Below are 21,224 nucleotides of genomic sequence, written 5' to 3'. Positions count from 1 at the left end.
TGGATGATGGAACAAGAGAGCGCATTAAACTTGATACATCGTTTTGAAAACTCGAATAGCAACTGAGCTTTACTGATGGAAAAAACCCGTCGTTTATTCACAAAATCCAAATAAAAAACTAATATTTTTTAAACGAGTTGTTCATTACAACCGAAAATTTCTCTTAAAGATTCGGTTGCTTGCATTTTGGTGTTAACTTACCACTTGTTTCTGACAATAAGTGGTGTGATTGTGATAAATGATATGATGTCAACTATATATGGTGGTGGTCATATATCTGTCGTAAATTTACAGTCATTTGATGGCTTCTTTAATTTATTTCACTTTGAAAGATGTTTTTACTAGATCAGACACACATAAGTAAATTATGAGTTGGGGTTAGAAATCTTGTTAGAGATGCCCCCAAGTTTTTAACAGCATAAAAGGTGAAATTTTTATGTTGATCTGCAAAATTCTAGGTCGATAAATCATAAATGTGTTATGAACATGCGTTAACCCGTTTAAACTTAACCTACTTGTTGCCCACCCTGGCAAAATTTTTAGATCCGCCACTATCTTTGCCGCAACATCCTATCTTAAAGATTGAGTGGCAAAATTTCTTCTATAAGCATAGAGATATAATATTTTCAACTGCTCCCCCGTTTTCCCGGCTTTGTCACTGGACTATCTGACTAAACTTCATTTAATAGGTGTTTTGATCAGGGCTGTCAATTCCCGACACGACCCCAAACCCGACACGAAAAAATTTAGGTTTTGGGTCGGCTAACACGACCCGTTTTCTTATGCAGGTCAACCCGAACCCGACCCGTCTAAAAAATGGGTCAACCCGAACCCGACCCGTTAAAATGTGGGTTGACCTGTTAACCCGTTTAATAACTTTAGAGAAGTTAATATTTTCATTTTAGATATAGGAAGGGTTAAATATTAAAGTTAAATGCTTTGATTTGTAATATTTCATATATCTATTAACTTCTAAAAATTAAACTAATTACTTTAAGTATTTTTATCCACTTTCACTTCCAATATTTTTATTTTATTAGTCCTAACCGTCTATTATCTTATTATTCTATTCATTTGTTTTTATCTTGAGCAAAATATGTGTGAAAGAGTCAAAAGGTTGTTTATTCACATTAACAATACATCGATATATACATAAGAGCTACCAAATTAATAGAAGTAATTTACTCATATACTGAGCTACTGAAACTAACTAAATTAACTAGTCAACAACATTTGAATTTTAAACTTTATCTTTTAGCGCCTATTACCCCCCTTCAAGCGAATAGGTAGTGGTCCGACACGAAGTTTGGTGCGAAAACTTTCAAAGAGCGGTCGCGGTAAACTTTTGGTGAATATGTCGGCTACTTGAAGCGTGGTAGGTACAAATTTGGTATGTAAACGACCGGATGAGACCAATTCTCTAATAAAATGATAGTCAATGTCGATGTGCTTAGCACGTTTATGTGACACCGGATTTTGGCTTAGAAATAAAGCACTCTTAATGTCACACAAGAGAGTTGGTCGATTAGGCGATAAAGCATGCAACTCACGAAGCATGGCTCGATACTCCGACTCACAACTCGAGCGAGCAACTGTTGGTTGTTTCTTTGCACTCCAAGAGACTAAGTTTCCCCATAGATAAATTGAGTACCTATAAGTGGATCGTCTCGTCTCAATGCAACGTGCCCAATCGGCATCTGAGTAACCAACTAACGTTGTTTTTATCGGCTGATCAAACACCAAGCCATATGAGAGTGTTCCTTTGACATAGCGGAGAATTCTTTTGACAAGTTGGAAGTGTGCGGTTGTAGGCTTTTGAAGGAACTGGGTGGCTTGGTTTACTGCATACGAGAGATCTGGTCGAGTAATCGTGAGGTATTGAAGGGCACCAACTAGTGAGCGATAAAAAGTGGGATCATGAAACGACGTACCCGAAGAGATGATTGTGTCAGTTGTGGTAAGAGGTGTGGAAACAGGTTTAGCATCAAGAAGACCCGCTCGCGAAAGAATGTCATATGCATACTTGGCTTTACTTAGAAAAAGCCCAGATGAGTTGGAAATTACTTCTAGGCCAAGAAAATAATTCAGGGTACCCAAATCCTTGATTTTAAATTCTTTGTGTAATCTGGCAGTGAAGTTAGTGATAATTGTTGGGTTGTTACCAGCAATTATTATATCATCTACATAGACAAGTAGGTAGATTAATGTGGTGCCGGTTTTATAAACAAAAAGAGACGGATCGGCGCGACTGCATTGAAACCCGAGAGAAATGAAAAAGGCACTTAATCGTTGAAACCAAGCTCGCGGAGCTTGTTTGAGACCATATAAGGCCCGCTTGAGACGGCACACATGATTCGAAAATTTGGAGTTCACAAAACCCGGAGGTTGTTCCATATAGATGGTTTCGGTTAGATGCCCGTTTAGGAAGGCGTTATTGACATCAAGTTGGCGAAGGGGCCAATTATAAATTGAAGCAAGACTAAGAACCACACGAATTATGGATGCCTTCACAACCGGACTGAAAGTGTGTGAAAAATCAAGACCAGGAACCTGTGTAAAACCTTGAGCAACTAAACGGGCTTTGTAACGATCAAGAGAACCATCGGCTTTGTACTTTATTCGATATATCCACTTTGACCCAACAACATTTGAGTTTATTGGACGTTTAACAAGCTCCCATGTGTCATTGGTATGGAGGGCTGTTAATTCATCCTTCATGGTAGAGACCCATTTTGTGTGTTTGAATGCGGTTTTAACACCTTTGGGAATATGAGTTGTGAGAAGAGCATAGTGTAAAGAATTATGGAATAAGTATGCTAAGTCAGCAAAGTGTTTGGTTTTGTAGATACCAGACTTTGATCGGGTATGCATATTGTGAGTGGCAGTTGGTTGGGATTGAGTGACACTAGGTTGGGATTGAGAAATATTTGGAAGAGATTGTGAAATGGGTGGTGGGACGATTTGAAGTTGGCTCGTATTGGTAGTTGGTTCGATTGTAGTGGTGTTATGTGGTGGGTTGGAAGTTGAATATGTTGGGCTTGGTGAAAGATTTGGGCCATGAGGGTTGTTTAAGATGGGAGAAGATGGTGTGTGGGCTGTTAACATTGGTGGATCATGAAAGATTTGTGGAATTTGATGTTGGGTAGGATCTGTACAAAGGGTGCAAGGGGAAATATGATTGTGAGTGCATGGAATATTATTTATGGGAGGAGTTGGAGGTGTCTTTGTAGAATCTGGAGGAGGAATGAGATCAAAGTTTGAAAAAAGGAGTTTAGCTTCATCTACAGTGGACATAACTCCCGAAAAAGGAAAATTGTCTTCATCAAATTTTGCGTGCCGTGTCATGTATATTCGAGATGTAAATGGGTCGAGGCATCGATAGCCTTTGTATTTGGGGCTATATCCAATGAAAATACATGGAGCACTTCGAGGGAGAAGTTTATTTTTTGTGTAGTCACGTAAATAGGGGAAAACGCGACATCCAAAAACACGAAAGGTAGAGTAGGAAGGAGGGTGATGAAAAAGGAGTTCAAATGGTGATTTGTTGTTGAGTAGAGGTGTGGGAAGCCGGTTGATGATAAAGGTGGCTGAGGTGAAAGCATCAAGCCATAACTTTGCCGGTGCTTGTGCGTTCAATAACATAGCGAGGCCCGTTTCGGTTATGTGTCGGTGTTTACGTTCGGCCCGTCCATTTTGTTGAGGTGTGTGAGGGCATGATCGCCTATGAAGAATACCTCGTTGTTGAAATAGACTTTGAGCCCGATTATTGGTAAATTCGGTTCCACCATCACTTTAAAATATTTTGACATTACCTGTGAATTGGTTTTGAACAAAGGCTAAAAATGTGACAAGTATGTTATAAAAATCAGACTTGAGCTTTAATGGGTAAAACCAAGTGAAGCGGGAAAAATCATCCACAAATATGACATAATATAAGTATCCATCCTTAGATGAGATTGGCGTGGGACCCCAAAGATCACAATGAATTAAATCCAACACATGTTCAGATCGTTTATTATTTTCAAGAAAAGGTAAACGATGTGCCTTAGAAAGTTCACACGAAGAACATAAACCCGGTTTGGGTAATAAAGATGTAACAAAAACTTGTCCAAGTTTATTTAAAATAGAAATAACATCAAACGAGACATGGCCTAAAGCCGATGCCATTTATCAAAAGAAGCACGAAGATGAGGGGCAGCAAGAGCAGCAACAAGAGACTTGTGACCGTGAGAGAGAACATAAAAGCCATTCTCACAAGTGCCTTTAGCGAGGACCTCAACTGTTTTTTGATCCTGAATGTGAAAAAATGTATTAGAAAATAGAACATCAACCGGTGAATCATTTGTTAATCTACTGACTAATAGTAGATTTTTAGTAAGATTAGGCACCACAAGCACATTATTTAAAGGAATGTTACTAAATGTAGTGCTACCGATTTGGGTAACCGGTAACGATTGACCATTACCGAAAGTGACATAATTATTACCCATGTTGGTGTGAGATTCATCAAGACCATCAGTAGAGCGGAGCATATGGCGGTGGCACCGGAATCAGCGGTCCAATCCGGATTAACATTGCATTGAGCATGGAAGGCTTGAGCGAGATTTGCATCTAGGGGAGTTGCTCGTTGAGCATACGAGGCAAGATCTGGGCAAGAGGTTGCATAGTGACCATCTTTTCTGCACAACTGGCAGTGAGGTGATCGCCTATTGGCGATGGATCGGCCACGTCCGGATAAGGAGCCACGAAACCGACCAGATGACGAACCACGAGAGGATTTGGGTTGTTGAGAGAATCGGTAAAGCAGCCGGGGGTGGTGACTGAGTATTTAGAGTTTGTAGGAAAAGTTCGTGATTTTCGGCTTGGTCTAGAAGATCGCGAAAGGGAGGAGCGGGACGAACCATCCGTTGAGCGGTAGAGAACATTTCAAATGAAGAACCAAGGCCACAAAGAAAAGAGTGACGCTTGTCCTCGTCAGAAACGAAGTGTCCGATGGCAGCGAGTTGATCAGTTATAGATTTGAACTTTCTGCCTAATTCGGAAGCAGAGGAAGTATCCTTCTGTAATTGACGAAGCGAGTCTAGGAGGGTATGCATATGTTCAATAGAGTTGTGACTGTAGGCGCGTTCAAGAGCACGCCACACCTGATGAGCAGTGGTATGTCCGATGACTTCGGACATTGCTTCTTCAGTAAGAGTGGATTGAAGGAGTAGAAAAACTCGTTGATCCTTCTCCTTCCAGGTAATGAAGGCTGGGTTCGGATTTGATTTACCATCAGCGGTGATGTATTCAGACGGAGCAGAAGTCAAGTCGAACCATCAATATGATGAAGAAGATTCAGGTAAGAGAGGACCAGATACACTTGATTTTTCCATGGGAGAAAGTTATTAGAGGAAAGCTTGATTGTTATTAGGTGGAGAAGAGTATGTAGAGGGGTGGTTATGGAGTCAGTGGAGGAGTTTGTTGGTCCGGCCATTTGACAGGGAAGGAAAAAAAATTCTGCAATATTGAAAGAGAAAGGGCTAAGGTTTGAGGACTTTGGCTGATACCATGAAAGAGTCAAAAGGTTGTTTATTCACATTAACAATACATCGATATATACATAAGAGCTACCAAATTAATAGGAGTAATTTACTCATATACTTGTAATTACCCGAATTTTAAGATAACAAAATAATACAATTATTAAAGTAGCTATGGACTTCACCGAAATTGTATTTGAATTTAAGATTTTGTTGGAAATTAAGCTGGATATTCAATCAAATAATATTAAATGAGAAAAAAATATATACGTGTTCAATTATTTTTTGAGTAGGAGATGAAAACGTGAAGCTTTATGATACTTTCAAATTTGAATTAATATAAATTACCATATAACATGTTGGATAAATACTATAAATTTATATAAATAAACTCTATAGAAAACTAATCCATCGAAAAACTTGGCAAAGTAAGTTCCATGCTTATCCCTTAAGGCTTTTATAACCCCTAACCTTACCAGTTCTAATCGTTTTCCTCTACCTCCGTTCGCTAAACCACGACCTGTCACCACCAACCACCGCCGCCATAATCACCCTAAATCTGTTGGAGAGAGTCACGGTCGCATAACCAACGTTCTATTCTATCCGGATTCATAACCACCATGCGTTCGTGACGTACGCCGCTCTCGCTCTTTGATACGTTCGGTTTGTGTTCGGCTATATATATTGAGGTACCGAATCAAAACCTTCGTCTAATTTGAATTTAAAGATAAAAATTTTGGTATCGTTTCGATTTGTTCCGGCGACCGCGATTCGTTTAGTTTTGGTTCGACGAGGATTAGTCTACTCGTATGTGTGTGTGCGGCGTGTGACGCATGCGTATGTCGTATTTGTGTATTGTGTGTGTATGGTGTTGAGTGTATGTGTGTGTTTGCAGGTGTGTAGGTGCACGAGTGCATACTGTGTGTGCATGGTGGGTTGAATTGTGTTCAAAAGGGGTGGGATTTGTGTGTGGTGATTGTGTGGGTATGAAATTGTGTCTCAGTGTGTGTTGATTGTGTGTTTTGGGTTCCCAGGCTGATAGAACAAATTAAATAATGATCAATAGTTTACTTTGTCAAATAATATGGATATAATTTTGTAAACTTAAGGAGTTGTTTAACACTTTTCTTTAGCTAAAATCGTACACATTTGTGTTGGTAAAACTGTGTCTAAATAGACTTGATTCTCTTATTAACATTAATACAATAATTAAAGTAGGGTCTTTTGATGAACTTTAAATTATAAATGTTTTTTTATTTCGGTCGACATACTTCATAACTGATATTTAATTTATGTTAGATGGATTAAATTGTGAAAACTTCCATCTTTGAGTATGACATAGTAAAGATTTTAAACGTCTCCGTCGCCGGAACAGAAGGTGCCAACGAATAATTAACTAAATTAAGTTTTGTAAATTTAATTCAAACTATAAATGAAATGTAGGTGTTAGTACAACTTAATGTGGCTCGACTTTGCGTGCTTAATTATTGACTGCTAAGGTACGGTTTCTGTTTTCGTTTACTCTTAGTATTAATTATAGTCCGTTACTTCGTAGTACGGTTTCTGGTTTCTGTCACTCATAGTATAAATTATATTCCGTTACTTCGTTACGGTTTCTGTTTTCGGTTACTTATAGTATTGAATCTATTCCGTTACTTTGTAGTACGGATTTTCGTTACCGTCAATTATATTTTGAGTTCAGTTGTTTTATATAATATATATATAGCATGCAATAGATTATTTATTTGTACTCTTTATTGCATGTTCCGGTTTTAAATATATTTAGTTATATGCTTTTAGCTTTTGTACCCTGTCATCCGAGCATGTCTGATATGTCGTATGGGCGTCAACGGCATGCACTTATCGTGACAGTGCGTAATAAAAGTTCACGGCGTCTCTAGCTTGTGCTTCCGTAGCACTTTGGCCCCTAGAGGCGGATAGATCGATCTTAGCTCTGAGTTTGCGTTTGTTGTGTGGAGATGGAATAATGGGTGTACGCCACGCTCACCGTCTCATAGGTGCATGGACTAGCTAGCTGTGTACCAGTCTGTTCTGTTTTGGCTCGTGGGTGCTTCCGTTTCACGTGACTTTGATTTCTTTCTTTTATGTGTAGTCACGTGGTTTGATGTATGTATATGTTATGGTATGTTTCTGATATGCTTCCGTATGCGTTTGATTATGTTCTGGCCAAGTGTCCGATCATACCTCCGAATTTTATTAAGTATATGTTTCAGTAAAAAGGTTGGTTTCGAGTTTAAAATGAAGTCCGTATATTAATTTTCTTACGTCTTTCCTTACCTATACTATTGTTCTTTCCGTTACTGGGCAATCTTTGGCTCAGCTGTATTTTCTTGTTTGTGTTTGTCTTATTTGTTGACAGGTAATTCAGGAAATCAGGGAATTCAGTGATGAGAGTAAAATGAAGTTCAAGAATAAGACTTTATTTATTTTCTTTTAATTCAGTTTTTAATAAATGAGACTTAGGATTTCTTCGGTTTGTTTGAACTCGTTGGTTTGGATTCTATTTCTTTCTTTCTAGTGGAGTTTGTTTGATTTACGATATCTGTAATAGTAACACGTCAGCCTGCTCCGGGTTGGGGTGTTACAATACTAAACTACTGAAACTAACTAAATTAACTAGTCAACAACATTTGAATTTTAAACTTTATCTTTTAGCGCCTATCAATGTGAATCTAAGTTTTTTAATTGGGGTTGAGAAATAAATACACAAAAACAATTAGATCTATCACATAATTGTTAAAATGTTTTATATGAACAAGATTAATTGATTGTCTAGGTTATTATTAAGCCACAGGTATTACACGTGGGTTGACCCAAAACACGACACGAATTTATATGGGTCAACACGACACGACCCGAATAAATATATGGGTTGAGTTAGGGTTGAAGAATCTCAACACGCCAACCCGAAACCTATTAACCCGCCAACCCGACACGATTGACACCCTTAGTTTTGATACATTGACGTAAACCGTCACAAAAGAAAATTTGGATAAAAACACGTGTTTAAAACTTATATTGGCGTGGATAAATAGATAATATCCCAATCCCAAAAAAATCAAAGATAAAAAAACGTTAAATAAATAAAAAACAAACTTCAAAATTTCTTAGGGATATCAAGAGCAGGTTGATTATATTCCAACTTCCAAGCCTTGTAAATTAAATTCATATCACCGTATAATATCATCTTCCAAGATCAGTATCATAATGTCAGACAACATACCATTAGATATCCAACTAGAGATCATCAAAAGACTTCCTCTCAAGTCGGTGATTCGGTTCCGATCGGTCTCTAGAACTTGGAAGTCTTTGATGGACAGCCCATACTTTGTCATTCATTATAGCTCACGGATGCAATACCTACTTGCACCCTGTGACGATCCTGTTGATGATGGTGGTAGTAGTAGTAGTAAGCTAAGTTATATTCAAATTCCTAATGATGATGCATTCCCACAGCATAGAGTTCCCCTCATTATTCCCTCTTTTGTTAGCATGCTTCACTCTTGTCGGGTAATCGGCAGCTCTCATGGCTTGTTGTGTTTGTTCGGCCGTGCTTCACATATGAAATACATGGCTGTTATTTGGAATGTCTCAATTGAAAAGCGGTTGCTGTTGTTGTGCCTATTGAGTGTCCATGCTGTCTTGCTTTTGGGGTTTGTCGTGAGACTGGTGACCCTAAGATTGTCATGATTTTAAATCATACTAGGCATAACGACGCTGAGGTTTTTACATTAAGCACCGGGGCCTGGATAAGTCCACGTGGCAAACTCCCTCGACAATCTGTTCCCTATGGCTATGGTCAAGTTATAGATGGAGTTATTTATTGGCTTGCTGGTGGTCTCACAAGTGAAATGGGTAGTTATAATTTGATTATTTCATTCGACCTGACAAGTGAAGAGTTTAAAGAAGTAAACCTTCCTGATAGTTTAGCACAACCATGGGGTAATCATAATTTGTCCATATCTAAGGTGAGGGAGTCTCTTGTTGTACTTGCAAAGGATGTAGATGCGGATTGTCAAGTTTTTTGGATGATGGTGGATGGTGTTCCGAAATCGTTTATAAAGCTATTTGATGTTAAATACATACCGTATTATGCGCAAGCATTGGGGCTTAGGGAGAGTGGTGAATTTATACTTGAAGTTCATCTCGGGTTTAGAACTTCGCTTGTTACTTATGATCCCTGCTCAAAACACTTTAATGATCTTGGTATAAAAGGGAGTGTTTGGTTAACTTATGTGTATCCCTACACGGAAACACTACTTCTGTTTGATCATCCGGATTTTATTATTTATGATAAAGGTCAACGACATATTTCAAAGTTGAGAGATGAGAAGAGAGAGGCTTCGAAGCCTACAAGAAAGGTTTATATATTTTCTCATTTCTTTTTGCTTAATTCTTGATATTTGCAAATTGAAAATGTTGTATTTTAGCTAATGAAGTTGGGAGGTTTTGCAGGGTATATTATCTTCGTTCTTGCTTAAGTGGTTAAAACCTAAATGCTGGACAGCCAAAAGTTAAATAGAAGACTGGACTACTGATCAAATGGGCTGCAAATCTCATGGGCTGCGGAAAAAACAAGTGTTGAGGGTCCAATGGTCTCCGTGGGCTTTTACGTCATAAATATATTTAGATTTATGAATTTTGTTATCTTCATATTGTTGGTATTTGGAGATTCATACTAATATGTTATGAATTCATGTGAAGTGTTATTTTGTTAAATCTAGTAATTAGTAATTTAAACAGTGAAACAGTTTACATCATGTGTCAATAACTCTTAACCTAAGTGGTTGAGGCGAGACATTCAAACTTTAATTAAAAATACTAAAATTTTGGTTTCAAGTCTAATCTATAAAAAAAAAAAATAGAGTTTCATTCAGATTAAACCAATAGGTTTTCTCATATATTATAGATTTTGTTTTGAGGATGGAATAAAAATAATTATTAGAAAGTTTATTAGAAAGTGATTAAGTGGTTGTTAAGAAAACAAAATAATTATTATCAAGCATGGAGTTTAGCCTATGGGTCGCAAAGTGGGCTTGGAGTCAGGCTCATGTCAACGGATATACCGTTGCAAGGTTTCACACATGCTGACACCGTGGTTACGTGTTTGGTGTTGGATTTGTGTGCTCACTTTGCCGCATCGCACGTGTTCATGTCTATTTGTATAATAGTTATACTTACAGTTATAGATGCAAATATAGGTTAACAAGGCTTGAAAATATCAGTTACTAACTGTAATTAGCAATTTGGTCAAAAAGTCGAAAACTGGTTATTGTCAGTAAACAGTTACAGTTTCTGAACATTTTTTTATTGGAAACACGCTACTTGCGTAACCAGTTAGATTCAAAACATGACTGGTTACACGAACACGTTTTTTTAAATAATAAAAAAAATGTAGTTAATTCAGATAAATACTATAACATAAAATATACTCTTGTTCGGTCCAATTCTGTCCGTGTGCACGATATGCCATATAAGAAATCTATCAATTGAAAATTTTAGCGTTAAACTGAAACTTCTTAAAGCTACTATCATGATTGTTACCATAGTTGTTAGTAACAATAACTTTACTTATCCGTCATCTAGCCAAATATTATTATAAAACACTTTTTTTTCGGGATCAATAACTTTTAATAGTTTTATTATATTCATTTCATGTTTAAGAAAACTGTATTCAAATCTATTGTGCCAATTAGATGATGGCTTGTTACCTCATTTTTACAGGTTTAGATGGTCAGGTTCTAGAACAATGCACAAAACCACTATGTGTATTTGTATAATAGTTATAGTTATAGATGCAAATATAGGTTAACGGGGCTTGAAAATATCAGTAACTAACTGTAATCAGTAGTTTGGTCAAAAAATCAAAAACTGTTTATTAACAATAACCAGTTACAGTTTCTAAACATTTCTTCTTGGAAAAACGCTACTTGCGTAACCAGTTAGATTCAAAACATGACTGGTTACACGAACACGTTTTTTTAATTAATTAAAAAATGTAGTTAATTCAGATAAATACTATAACATAAAATATACTCTTATTCGGTCCGTGTACACCCATAGATATGCCATATAAGAATTCTGTCAATTGAAAATTTTAGCATTAAATTGAAATTTCATAAAGCTACTGTCATGATTGTTGCCATAATTGTTAGTAACAATAACTTTGGTTATCTGTCATCTAGCCAAATATTATTATAAAACACCTTTTTTTCGGGATCATTAACTTTTAATAGTTATATTATATTCATTTCATGTTACAAAAAAACTGTATTCAAATCTATTGTGCTAATTAGATGATGGCTTGTTGCCTCATTTTTACAGGTTTAGATGGTCAGGTTCTAGACCAATGCACAAAACCACTATGTGTATTTGTATAATAGTTATAGTTATCTGGTATACAGAGTATTATATTGTGATGAACCGGACAAAACAAAGAAAATAAACAACAATAAAATTTGGCTTAACTCCCAAATTTTATTATCAAGAAAATCTAACTCAAAAAACTTGATACATATCCCTACCCTTTAAACACGGTATATATATACTAACCTAAACGCGTTAGAATATATTTAGGACAGAATAAAATCAACTTGATAATTATCTCCATCTAAACCTTAATTAGATTTTCCATAAAATAATTATCCATAAATAATAACCCGGTTACTTGCACACCAAGTTAACCAGTTTCTTCTTTCCCAAGCCGCTCCACGCAATTCCCATAAGACGACTCGGGATTCTTCAACAATCGCCCCCCGAATCTCTGAGTTGTATACGGGAGACCTTCTAACTTCAGCAAGTCCCGCATTTCACTGAACTTTATCCGCCCCAAAGCTTTAGTTAAAATATCTGCTCGTTGTATCTTGCCACTCACGTGCTTGACTTCAATTTCCTCTCCTTCAACACATTTCCCTAATATAATGATAACGGGATTTAATGTGTTTCGTTCTCCGGTGAAATACCGGATTCTTCACGAGAGAAATCGCAGACGTGTTATCCACAAATAACGTCACCTTCTGAAGCGGTTTCCCGGTCAACTCACTTAGCAACTCTCTAAGCCAAACTGCCTACACGCAGCTGAGCTTGCGGCTATGTATTCTGCTTCACACGAGGATAAAGCAACCGTATCCTGCTTCTGATAACACCAAGAAATTGGTGATTCTCCATAATAAAATACATGACCTGTTGTGCTTCTCCCATCGTCCTCATCTATGTTGTGGCTGCTGTCACTAAACCCGGTCAATGTTGTTCTTTCTTCTCGTTTATATTTGATACCGTAGCTTGGTGTCGTTTTCACATACTGTCACATCCCCTTCCAGGGCCTAGGAGTGCGACCCACAACTTGGTATCGTGTTTGTAAATAAATCAGAGTTGCGTTAGTTTGCGGAAGTCTCAAACAACTTTAAGGATCGAAAATGTAACATTTATATATATTCAAAAGACGGGATTATAAACTCCCGTTTAAGTTAACAAAAGGTGATTTGTTTATATTTACAAAACCGCCACATTAAAACATTAAGTTCACAAAAAGAATCCGAGCCATCGGATATCATAGTACTTCGTCATGCCAAGCTCTAACTTTGTTCACCTGCAAAATGTAAGAAAATACGTCAGCAACGAATGCTGGTGAACACGCTGACGCAAAAATAACTCTTTTACTTTATTACCCCTCGAGACTACGCCTGCCTCGGCCCAACGTGGCTTAGGAATAACAAAGTCAAATAACACATTATAAATATGATCCTCTATGCTAGGTCACCTCAGCGAACACCGCAGCGTTCGACTTAGTTAAGTACCCGTAAATATACACATAAGGTCGTACTCCCTGCAGGAGAGCGTCCTACGACCAAGGGTGGTACGATCATGCCCATACATCGCATAGTACCACATATGTAAGGATCCAGACATACATATACCACAGCCTGAGGGCTAGGTTCAAACCCTTTATTTATAACGGTTTTCGAAACACATAGTTCCTTGTAAACAATTTCAAATAACATGTTTGACTCATTTTTAAATAAGTAAAAGTTTGGGGGCATATTCACCTTGTCTCTTTAGGATCGGCTTCACTCACCATCCAAGGGTCTTTCCCTTTCTTTATCTCGCACCTATAGTACGAGTATAAATATTTGTTAGTCGGATACACGATCCGGCTTAAGACCTTTAGTCTTATATCTCAATCCTCGATTGAACCTTTAGTTCAATTCTTATTTACTTGAAAACCTTTAGTTTAAAAGTAAATTATAAACCTTTAGTTTATATAGAAACCCGACGTTTCTTCTTCTCCAAGAAACGTAATCTTTTTCTTTTATTATTTAAGAATACTCTTTATTCAATAAATAATATTTCATAACAAAGTATATTTACATATATACTTACACACATATATATGTTATCACAATATTCATAATCATACTTTCATTCGTTTCTTTGTTATGTTTTCTTTTCTTTTCTTTTATCGAGGTATCGAGTATAACCTCGACTTAAGGCTTAAGCCTTGAATATAATATTCAATTATATTCAATTCATCATTACGCCTAACCTTAATGGCGTATAGAAACTCTAGAGAATTGAGCAGCACTTCGACGTCGCTTTACTTTTCTCGATCAACTTTGATATGCCGACTTCAACACATGTCGGCACGTCTTCCGGGACTCTTTGCCATAACAATGCATTCTTTTATGAATGAGGGTGGAGGGTGGCACAAACTTCGAGGAAACGGTGTACACAAACAAGAGATCGGGGCACACTTATCGAGGCAAATCGTTTATATGATTGTCGGTTTTAGAGAGAAGCTAGTGAGAAGTGAGAGATGTGGTTTTAGTGTGCAGAAATGGAATGCCCATGGTCGCTATTTATAGACCTCAAATTGGCTCCCATCGCGCTACGCAATAGGTCCCTAGGCAGGCCTATCACGTATCGCGATATAGGCTTGATGACACAGAGGGTAGGTCTGCCACGTGTCGACACGTGGCAGTCACCGCTCCACGTGGCGACACGTGGCGGCAGTGTTGCCAGCACATAGTGCCACCTTGTGCCACGTGGCACACGTGTCACAATGTGTCAGGTACCCCATCGCGATACACGATAGGGTTATCCTCTGACTCATCGCGAAGCGCGATGGGTCAAGAAATCGGATTTTTCGTTTTAAACCCTCATCTTTGAAATTTGGCAAATTTAGTCCCTAAACTTTGGAAAGTTGATACTTTGAACTTGAAATTTTTATGATGTTACATCCTCCCCACCTTGAAACAAATCTCGTCTTCGAGATTTCTTTACTCGACCAAGTGGGGGTATCTCTTTCTCATTTCCGATTCGAGTTCCCAAGTATATTCGGGCCCTCTACGCGAGTCCCATTTAACTTTCACAATTTTCAACGTTCTTTTCTTTAACTTCTTTGTTTTCGAATCTTTAATTTGAATCGGACGTTCTACAAATTTTAAGTTTTCGTTTATTTCGATGTCTTTTAATGGCATAGCCAAAGATTCATCGGTCAAACACTTATGCAGATCGAAATATGGAATACGTCATGTATCCCTTGCATTTCCTCAGGCAGTCGCAAACGGTATGTAACAGTGCCGATTCGTGCGAGTACCTCGAATGGTCCAACAAATCGAGGACTCAATTTTCCTTTCTTACCGAAGCGAACAACACCCTTCCAAGGCGAGACTTTCAATAACACTTTGTCACCGACATTGAACTCTAACGGCTTACGACGGACATCGACGTAACTCTTTTGGCGATCACGTGCCGTCTTAAGTCGTTCTCGGATTTGAATAACTTTGTCGGTAGTTTCTTGGACTATCTCGGGTCTAGATAACTGATTCTCTCTAGTTTCAGACCAACACACGGGCGTTCTACACTTTCGACCATATAACGCCTCGAATGGTGCGGTTTGAATACTTGCGTGGAAACTATTATTGTATGAAAATTCCATTAGGGGCAAGTGGTCGTCCCAACTTCCACCTAGATCGATCACACAAGAACGGAGCATATCTTCCAACGTTTGAATCGTCCTTTCGATTTGCCCATCGGTTTGCGGATGATAGGCAGTGCTAAGGTTAAGCTTCGTACCGAGAGCTTGTTGGAAGCTTTTCCAGAAATGAGACGTAAAACGACTGTCTCGATCAGAAATTATAGACAGCGGTACTCCATGCAAAGTGACAATGGTGTTTACATAGATACGCGCTAATCTATCCATAGAGTATGACTCATTGATGGGTATAAAGTGTGCAGATTTCGTTAAACGATCCACGATTACCCATATAGCATTATGTTGTCGAGTCGTCTTCGGGAGTTTTGTAATAAAGTCCATGGTAATTAACTCCCATTTCCATACGGGAAGCTCGGGTTGCTGAAGCAATCCCGAGGGCCTTTGGTGTTCAGCCTTAACTTTTAAACAAGTCAAACATTTCGCAACATGCGAAGCGACATCCCTTTTCATTACGTTCCACCAATAATTCGCCTTTAGATTGTGGTACATCTTATCCCTTCCGGGATGCATCATATATTTAGACTTGTGAGCTTCGTTCAAGATTTTCTCACGCAAACCTCCAATGATTGGTACCCAAATCCTATTTCCGAGTGTAAGGATTCCGTCGTCACCCTTGACTAATGAGTCAATGGTGCCATTTCGTTTCTCGTCGGAGATTTGGTTTTCTTTTATCGCTTGAGCTTGAGCGGATTTAATTTGTTCGAAAAGATCAATTTGAAGCTCTAGACGTAGCGCTCGAACTCTTTTTGGTTTCTCGTGCTCTTTACGACTTATGGCATCGGCCACGACGTTGGCCTTGCCTTCATGATACACAATCTCACAATCATAGTCGTTAAGAGTCTCCATCCATCGCCGTTGGCGCATGTTGAGCTCTTTTTGATCGAAAATATGTTTCAAACTCTTATGATCAGTGTACACGGTAAATATTACTCCGTAGAGATAGTGTCTCCATATCTTAAGTGCAAAGATTATGGCGCCTAACTCTAGGCCGTGAGTCGTATAATTATTTTCGTGTACTTTTAATTGACGAGAGGCGTAAGCGATAACCTTTTTGCGTTGAATTAGTACACATCCCAAACCGGAATGAGATGCATCACAAAAGACAACAAAATCTTCAATACCTTCTGGCAAAGCCAAGATAGGTGCTTGGGTGAGTTTTTGCTTGAGTATATCGAACGCCTCTTGTTGCTTCGTTCCCCATTCATATTTGACATTTTTACGAGTTAAAGAAGTTAAGGGAACGGAGATACGAGAGAAGTTTTCGATGAACCTACGGTAATAGCCGGCCAAACCTAAGGAACTTCGAACCTCAGTTGGCGACTTCGGGACCTCCCATTTAGAGATAGCTTCAATCTTCGCGGGGTCCACTTGAATACCGTTGACGTTAATAATATGACCAAGAAATTGCACTTCGTGCAACCAGAACTCGTATTTCGAGAACTTGGCGTACAATTTCTCGGTTCTAAGAATTTCAAGCAAATTACGAAGGTGGACTTCATGATCGGCCTTTGACTTAGAATAAATAAGTATGTCGTCGATGAATACGATAACAAATTTATCCAAGTAAGGCTTGCAAATACGGTTCATCATATCCATGAACGCGGCCGGAGCATTAGTAAGTCCAAACGGCATAACCGTGAACTCGTAATGTCCATACATTGTTTGAAATGAAGTCTTTGGAATATCTTCAGATTGGACTTTAAGTTGGTGATAGCCGGAACGGAGATCGATTTTTGAAAAGAAGCTAGCACCTTGAAGTTGATCAAAAAGGTCATCAATACGAGGGAGTGGATATCGGTTTTTGATTGTAACTTTGTTTAACGCACGATAGTCGATACACATCCTCATGGAACCATCCTTCTTCTTGACGAATAGAGCTGGTGCTCCCCAAGGCGACGAACTCGGTCTGATGAAACCTTTCTCCAAAAGCTCATCGAGTTGTTTCTTTAACTCCTTCATTTCGGTTGGCGCTAAGCGATATGGAACTTTAGCGATCGGAGCAGTTCCGGGAACAAGATCGATTCCGAATTCTACTTCGCGATCGGGAGGAATACCAGGGAGTTCATCAGGAAAAACGTCAGAAAATTCGAAAACGATAGAAACGTCTTTGATTTCTTTTGGCTTAGACTCTTCAGTGACGTAGGCCATGAATGCGAGGCATCCTTGATTTAAACATTTGTTAGCCCTAATCATGGAGATTATGCTAACTTGGCCAGCGTCTTTGTCCCCTTCAATTCGAATCGTTCGTTTATCGGAGACTTGAAGTTCAACAGTTTTGCTATTGCAGATGATACGGGCATGGTTATCGGATAACCAATCCATACCAAGTACAATATCAAAACCAGCCAGACTCATGGGTGACAAACAAATAGGTAACGAATAACCAGCTAGAAAGATTTTTCCGTTTTCAAGAGCTTCGGAGATCTTAATGATTTCACCCCTAGCAGTCTCGACGCTTTGAGTTTTATCTAATTTAGTTAATGGTTTGTTTAATAGACTACAAAAATTATAATCTATAAAACTCAAGTTGGCACCATAATCAAATAAAACTCTAGCATAGGTGTCGTTGACTAGAAACGTACCAGTGAAGGTCTCTGGCACATCAGCAGCCCTTTTCCCTTTTTGTCCTTGCCACTTCCACCCACACCACCACCAGCAGGCTTGTTCTTTGGGCACTCAAAACTTAAATGGCTCATTTCCTTGCAGTTAAAGCAAGTCATCCTCTTCTTCCAGCAATCCGCAGCATCATGACCAGTGAGATTGCAAGATTCACACACTTTAGGAGGCGAGACGAAGTTGCAACGGCCCTTGTGATACCTCCTACACGTCTTCCATTGTGGCGTGTTTGAATTAAATCGGCTTTGGTTCACGCCCTTACCTTTGAAGCGATTATTTCCTCCACTTGTTCTTCCTTGAGTCATTGGTGCCGTAACCTTCTTGTCTTCTTCCTTGTTACGAACCATGCTGCCCATTAAATAACCGGCCAAATCCACTGCAGAGTCAGCAGTTTGAGGTAAGTGAGACCTTACCATGTCGTGGAATTCCCGCGGAAGTCCCCAAATATATCTCTTGACTTTGCTGGGTTCAGGGTGAACCAGCTGGGGAACAAGGCGACAATACTCATGGAATTTAGTATTGTATTCGCGGAGGTTTGTCCCAACGACCTTGAGATTCAAAAATTTCGTTTGAATCTGATCAGTTTCGTGCATAGGACAGAATTTAGCCATCAACAAGACTTTAAAATCTTCCCAACTCATACCATACATTACATCTCTTCCTTTGCTCATCAACAGAGCATTCCACCATTCCAACACTTCACCCTTGAACATAAGGGCTGAATACTGAATTTTCTCAACCTCAGAACACTTACTCGTGATAACAATAGTTTCCATTTCCTCGAGCCACCTCACGGTTGAAATGGCTCCCTTATCACCATGGAACTCTTTCGGTCCATAGTACTTGAAATCCTTAAATGAACAACCGCTTATCTTGAGTTTCTTGAACTAATGTCTAATTCCGCCGTCGGCGTTAGACTCATGCACACTCTCTTCAACTTGAGAGGGATTAGGACGGGATTTAACGGGTTTAGAAGGGTTAACAGATTGAGAATTTCGAGATTGCCTAGAATGGGATCTATTTATAGATTCTTCTCTCACGGCATCTTTTATCATCATTTTAATTTTGTTCATGTATTTTTCGGGAATTTCTTCCTCTCGCTCGTTTTCGGGGCCTTTCCCCTTATCTCTCATTTCTTTTTCTTTTCGAGCATTTTCGTTGATATTTCTTTACTCAGACATTTTTCTTTTCAATTCAGTCTGAAATTTTAACAACATTTCTTTTATGGAACATACTTTTATTTATTACACATTTAATATATATATATATCCAAGGATATATATATTTTACAATATACATACATATATATATCGTTCCCACGATATATATTGATGATCTTATCATTACATAAGAACGTTTCAGACATTCTTTTATTCATACACATATCATATAAAAACTATTTTACACATAGTCTTTTCATCACACACCACCATCTTCAGTCCTTTAAGAATTTCTTCACAACTTTCTCCAACTTTCTTCTTTTCCTTCTCTTTCTCATCTACCTTCTTCCTCCAGTCGTCGGTCTCATGCAGTGCACGATCCAGATGTTCCTCATACGACTGCGGGACTATGTTGGGATAACCGTATTACGGAGGTGGGTCGCGATAACCCAGTGTTACCATCTCGTAATGGTTCCGTGGCTCCGGATACGGAACATAGTCCATGTCTGATGAAAGATAGAGGTAGGTCTTGGCAGCTTGGTTTTGTTCGCGGATCTCGTCGGCTTGTTCTTGAATCGAAGGAATTTCTCCTTGAAACGATGGGAAGCTTGACGAAGTTTGGATCCTTAGTTTCTCCAAGTATTGGACATACGGGTCCACAGAACCATAGCTTGCATTATTGGAAGTGAGTGATCCATTCATCGGGCTTGATATTTCGTTCGGGTTCTCTGGATGCTCTTCTTCCATCTCTTCCTCGGACTCCTCCACTGGGTCCTCCTAACTATCTTCTTCGGGATCTTCTTCATTATCAGAATCCTCCTCTTCCATGGGTTCCTCTTCTTCCTCTATAGGTTTTGTAGTCTCAATGTTCATGGAGGGCATCTTGAAACTTTCGAAAGGCATCATGATTCTCATCTTGGGCTTTCGGGATGGCCCTTCTCCATTGTTGGGTTTTGAACTGACTTCATTGAAGGTAGAACTTCCGATAAACCATCGGCATGGGTCGGAATGACACTGCATCCAGTCGGAGGATGGGCTCCGTGGTTCTTCCTTGACAGGTAAGTTTGACAGAAAGGCATATGCCGGATGTGGATTTGGCGGTACATAACCAGTTGGGAAATGTTGTGGTACCTCCGTGGGCTGATAAGTTGGAACTTCCGTTGGGTGGTATGTTGGTACTTCTGACGGTTGATACATTGGCATAGTCGGTGAATGATAGCTTGAATGCCTCGGTTCCTCAATACTTGGCTTCGGTGGACTATCGGGGATGTTGATCGGGTAGTGCCTACTTCCGGGGTAATATAAGGGTTTGGACAAGTCGTGTTCCACATCTTGGTTGAAGTATGCTTCATAATATCCATCGCTATTGTTATCCTCTGGGTAAGGTTCGGCTATGCCGGCTTCCTTGGCCTTGCGAGTAAAATTCTCCATGAGAGCTTTAAATGACATCTAATATTATAGGTGGTTTAGAATGTAGAGAGGGATAGAAAGGTTACCAGCCTATCTTATCCTTAAAACAAATAATCAAATAGTTTCCTATACTTGGATCGAAGCTTGGGTATTGTTTTATGATACCCAATTCGCTAAGATCGATGGCTCTGATACCAAGCCTGTCACACCCCCTTCCAGGGCCTATGAGTGCGACCCACAACTTGGTATCGTGTTTGTAAATAAATCAGAGTTGCGTTAGTTTGCGGAAGTCTCATACAACTTTAAGGATCGAAAATGTAACATTTATATATATATTCAAAAGACGGGATTATAAACACCCGTTTAAGTTAACAAAAGGTTATTTGTTTAGATTTACAAAACCACCACATTAAAACATTAAGTTCACAAAAATAATCCGAGCCATCAGATATCATAGTACTTCGTCATGCCAAGCTCTAACTTTGTTCACCTGCAAAATGT

The 21,224-nt window shown here is 38.9% G+C and overlaps 1 protein-coding gene across 1 annotated transcript; it reads left to right on the top strand.

Moving 5' to 3' along the window:
- The first annotated feature begins 8,750 nt into the window (after positions 1–8,750).
- LOC143578143 (putative F-box protein At1g47790) lies at positions 8,751–10,024 on the top strand. Its single transcript, XM_077061806.1, has 3 exons — positions 8,751–9,196; positions 9,250–9,904; positions 9,974–10,024. Exons 1-3 carry the CDS (start codon positions 8,751–8,753, stop codon positions 10,022–10,024), a joined length of 1,152 nt encoding a protein of 383 aa, XP_076917921.1.
- Positions 10,025–21,224: the final 11,200 nt, after the last annotated feature.

This window comes from Bidens hawaiensis, unplaced genomic scaffold (assembly GCF_021521415.1).
Source record: "Bidens hawaiensis isolate Kalapana, Puna unplaced genomic scaffold, B.hawaiensis_p1.1 tig00029042_1, whole genome shotgun sequence".
NCBI lineage: Eukaryota > Viridiplantae > Streptophyta > Magnoliopsida > Asterales > Asteraceae > Bidens > Bidens hawaiensis.
This window is presented reverse-complemented; position numbering and strand designations above follow the sequence as displayed.

Coding starts and splice junctions, on each gene's coding strand:
- LOC143578143 (XM_077061806.1), top strand. CDS start 8,751: ATGTCAGACAACATACCATTAGATATCCAACTAGAGATCATCAAAAGA. Junction 9,197..9,249: donor CATGCTGTCTTGCTTTTGGG/GTTTGTCGTGAG, acceptor AAATCATACTAG/GCATAACGACGCTGAGGTTT. Junction 9,905..9,973: donor CTTCGAAGCCTACAAGAAAG/GTTTATATATTT, acceptor GTTGTATTTTAG/CTAATGAAGTTGGGAGGTTT.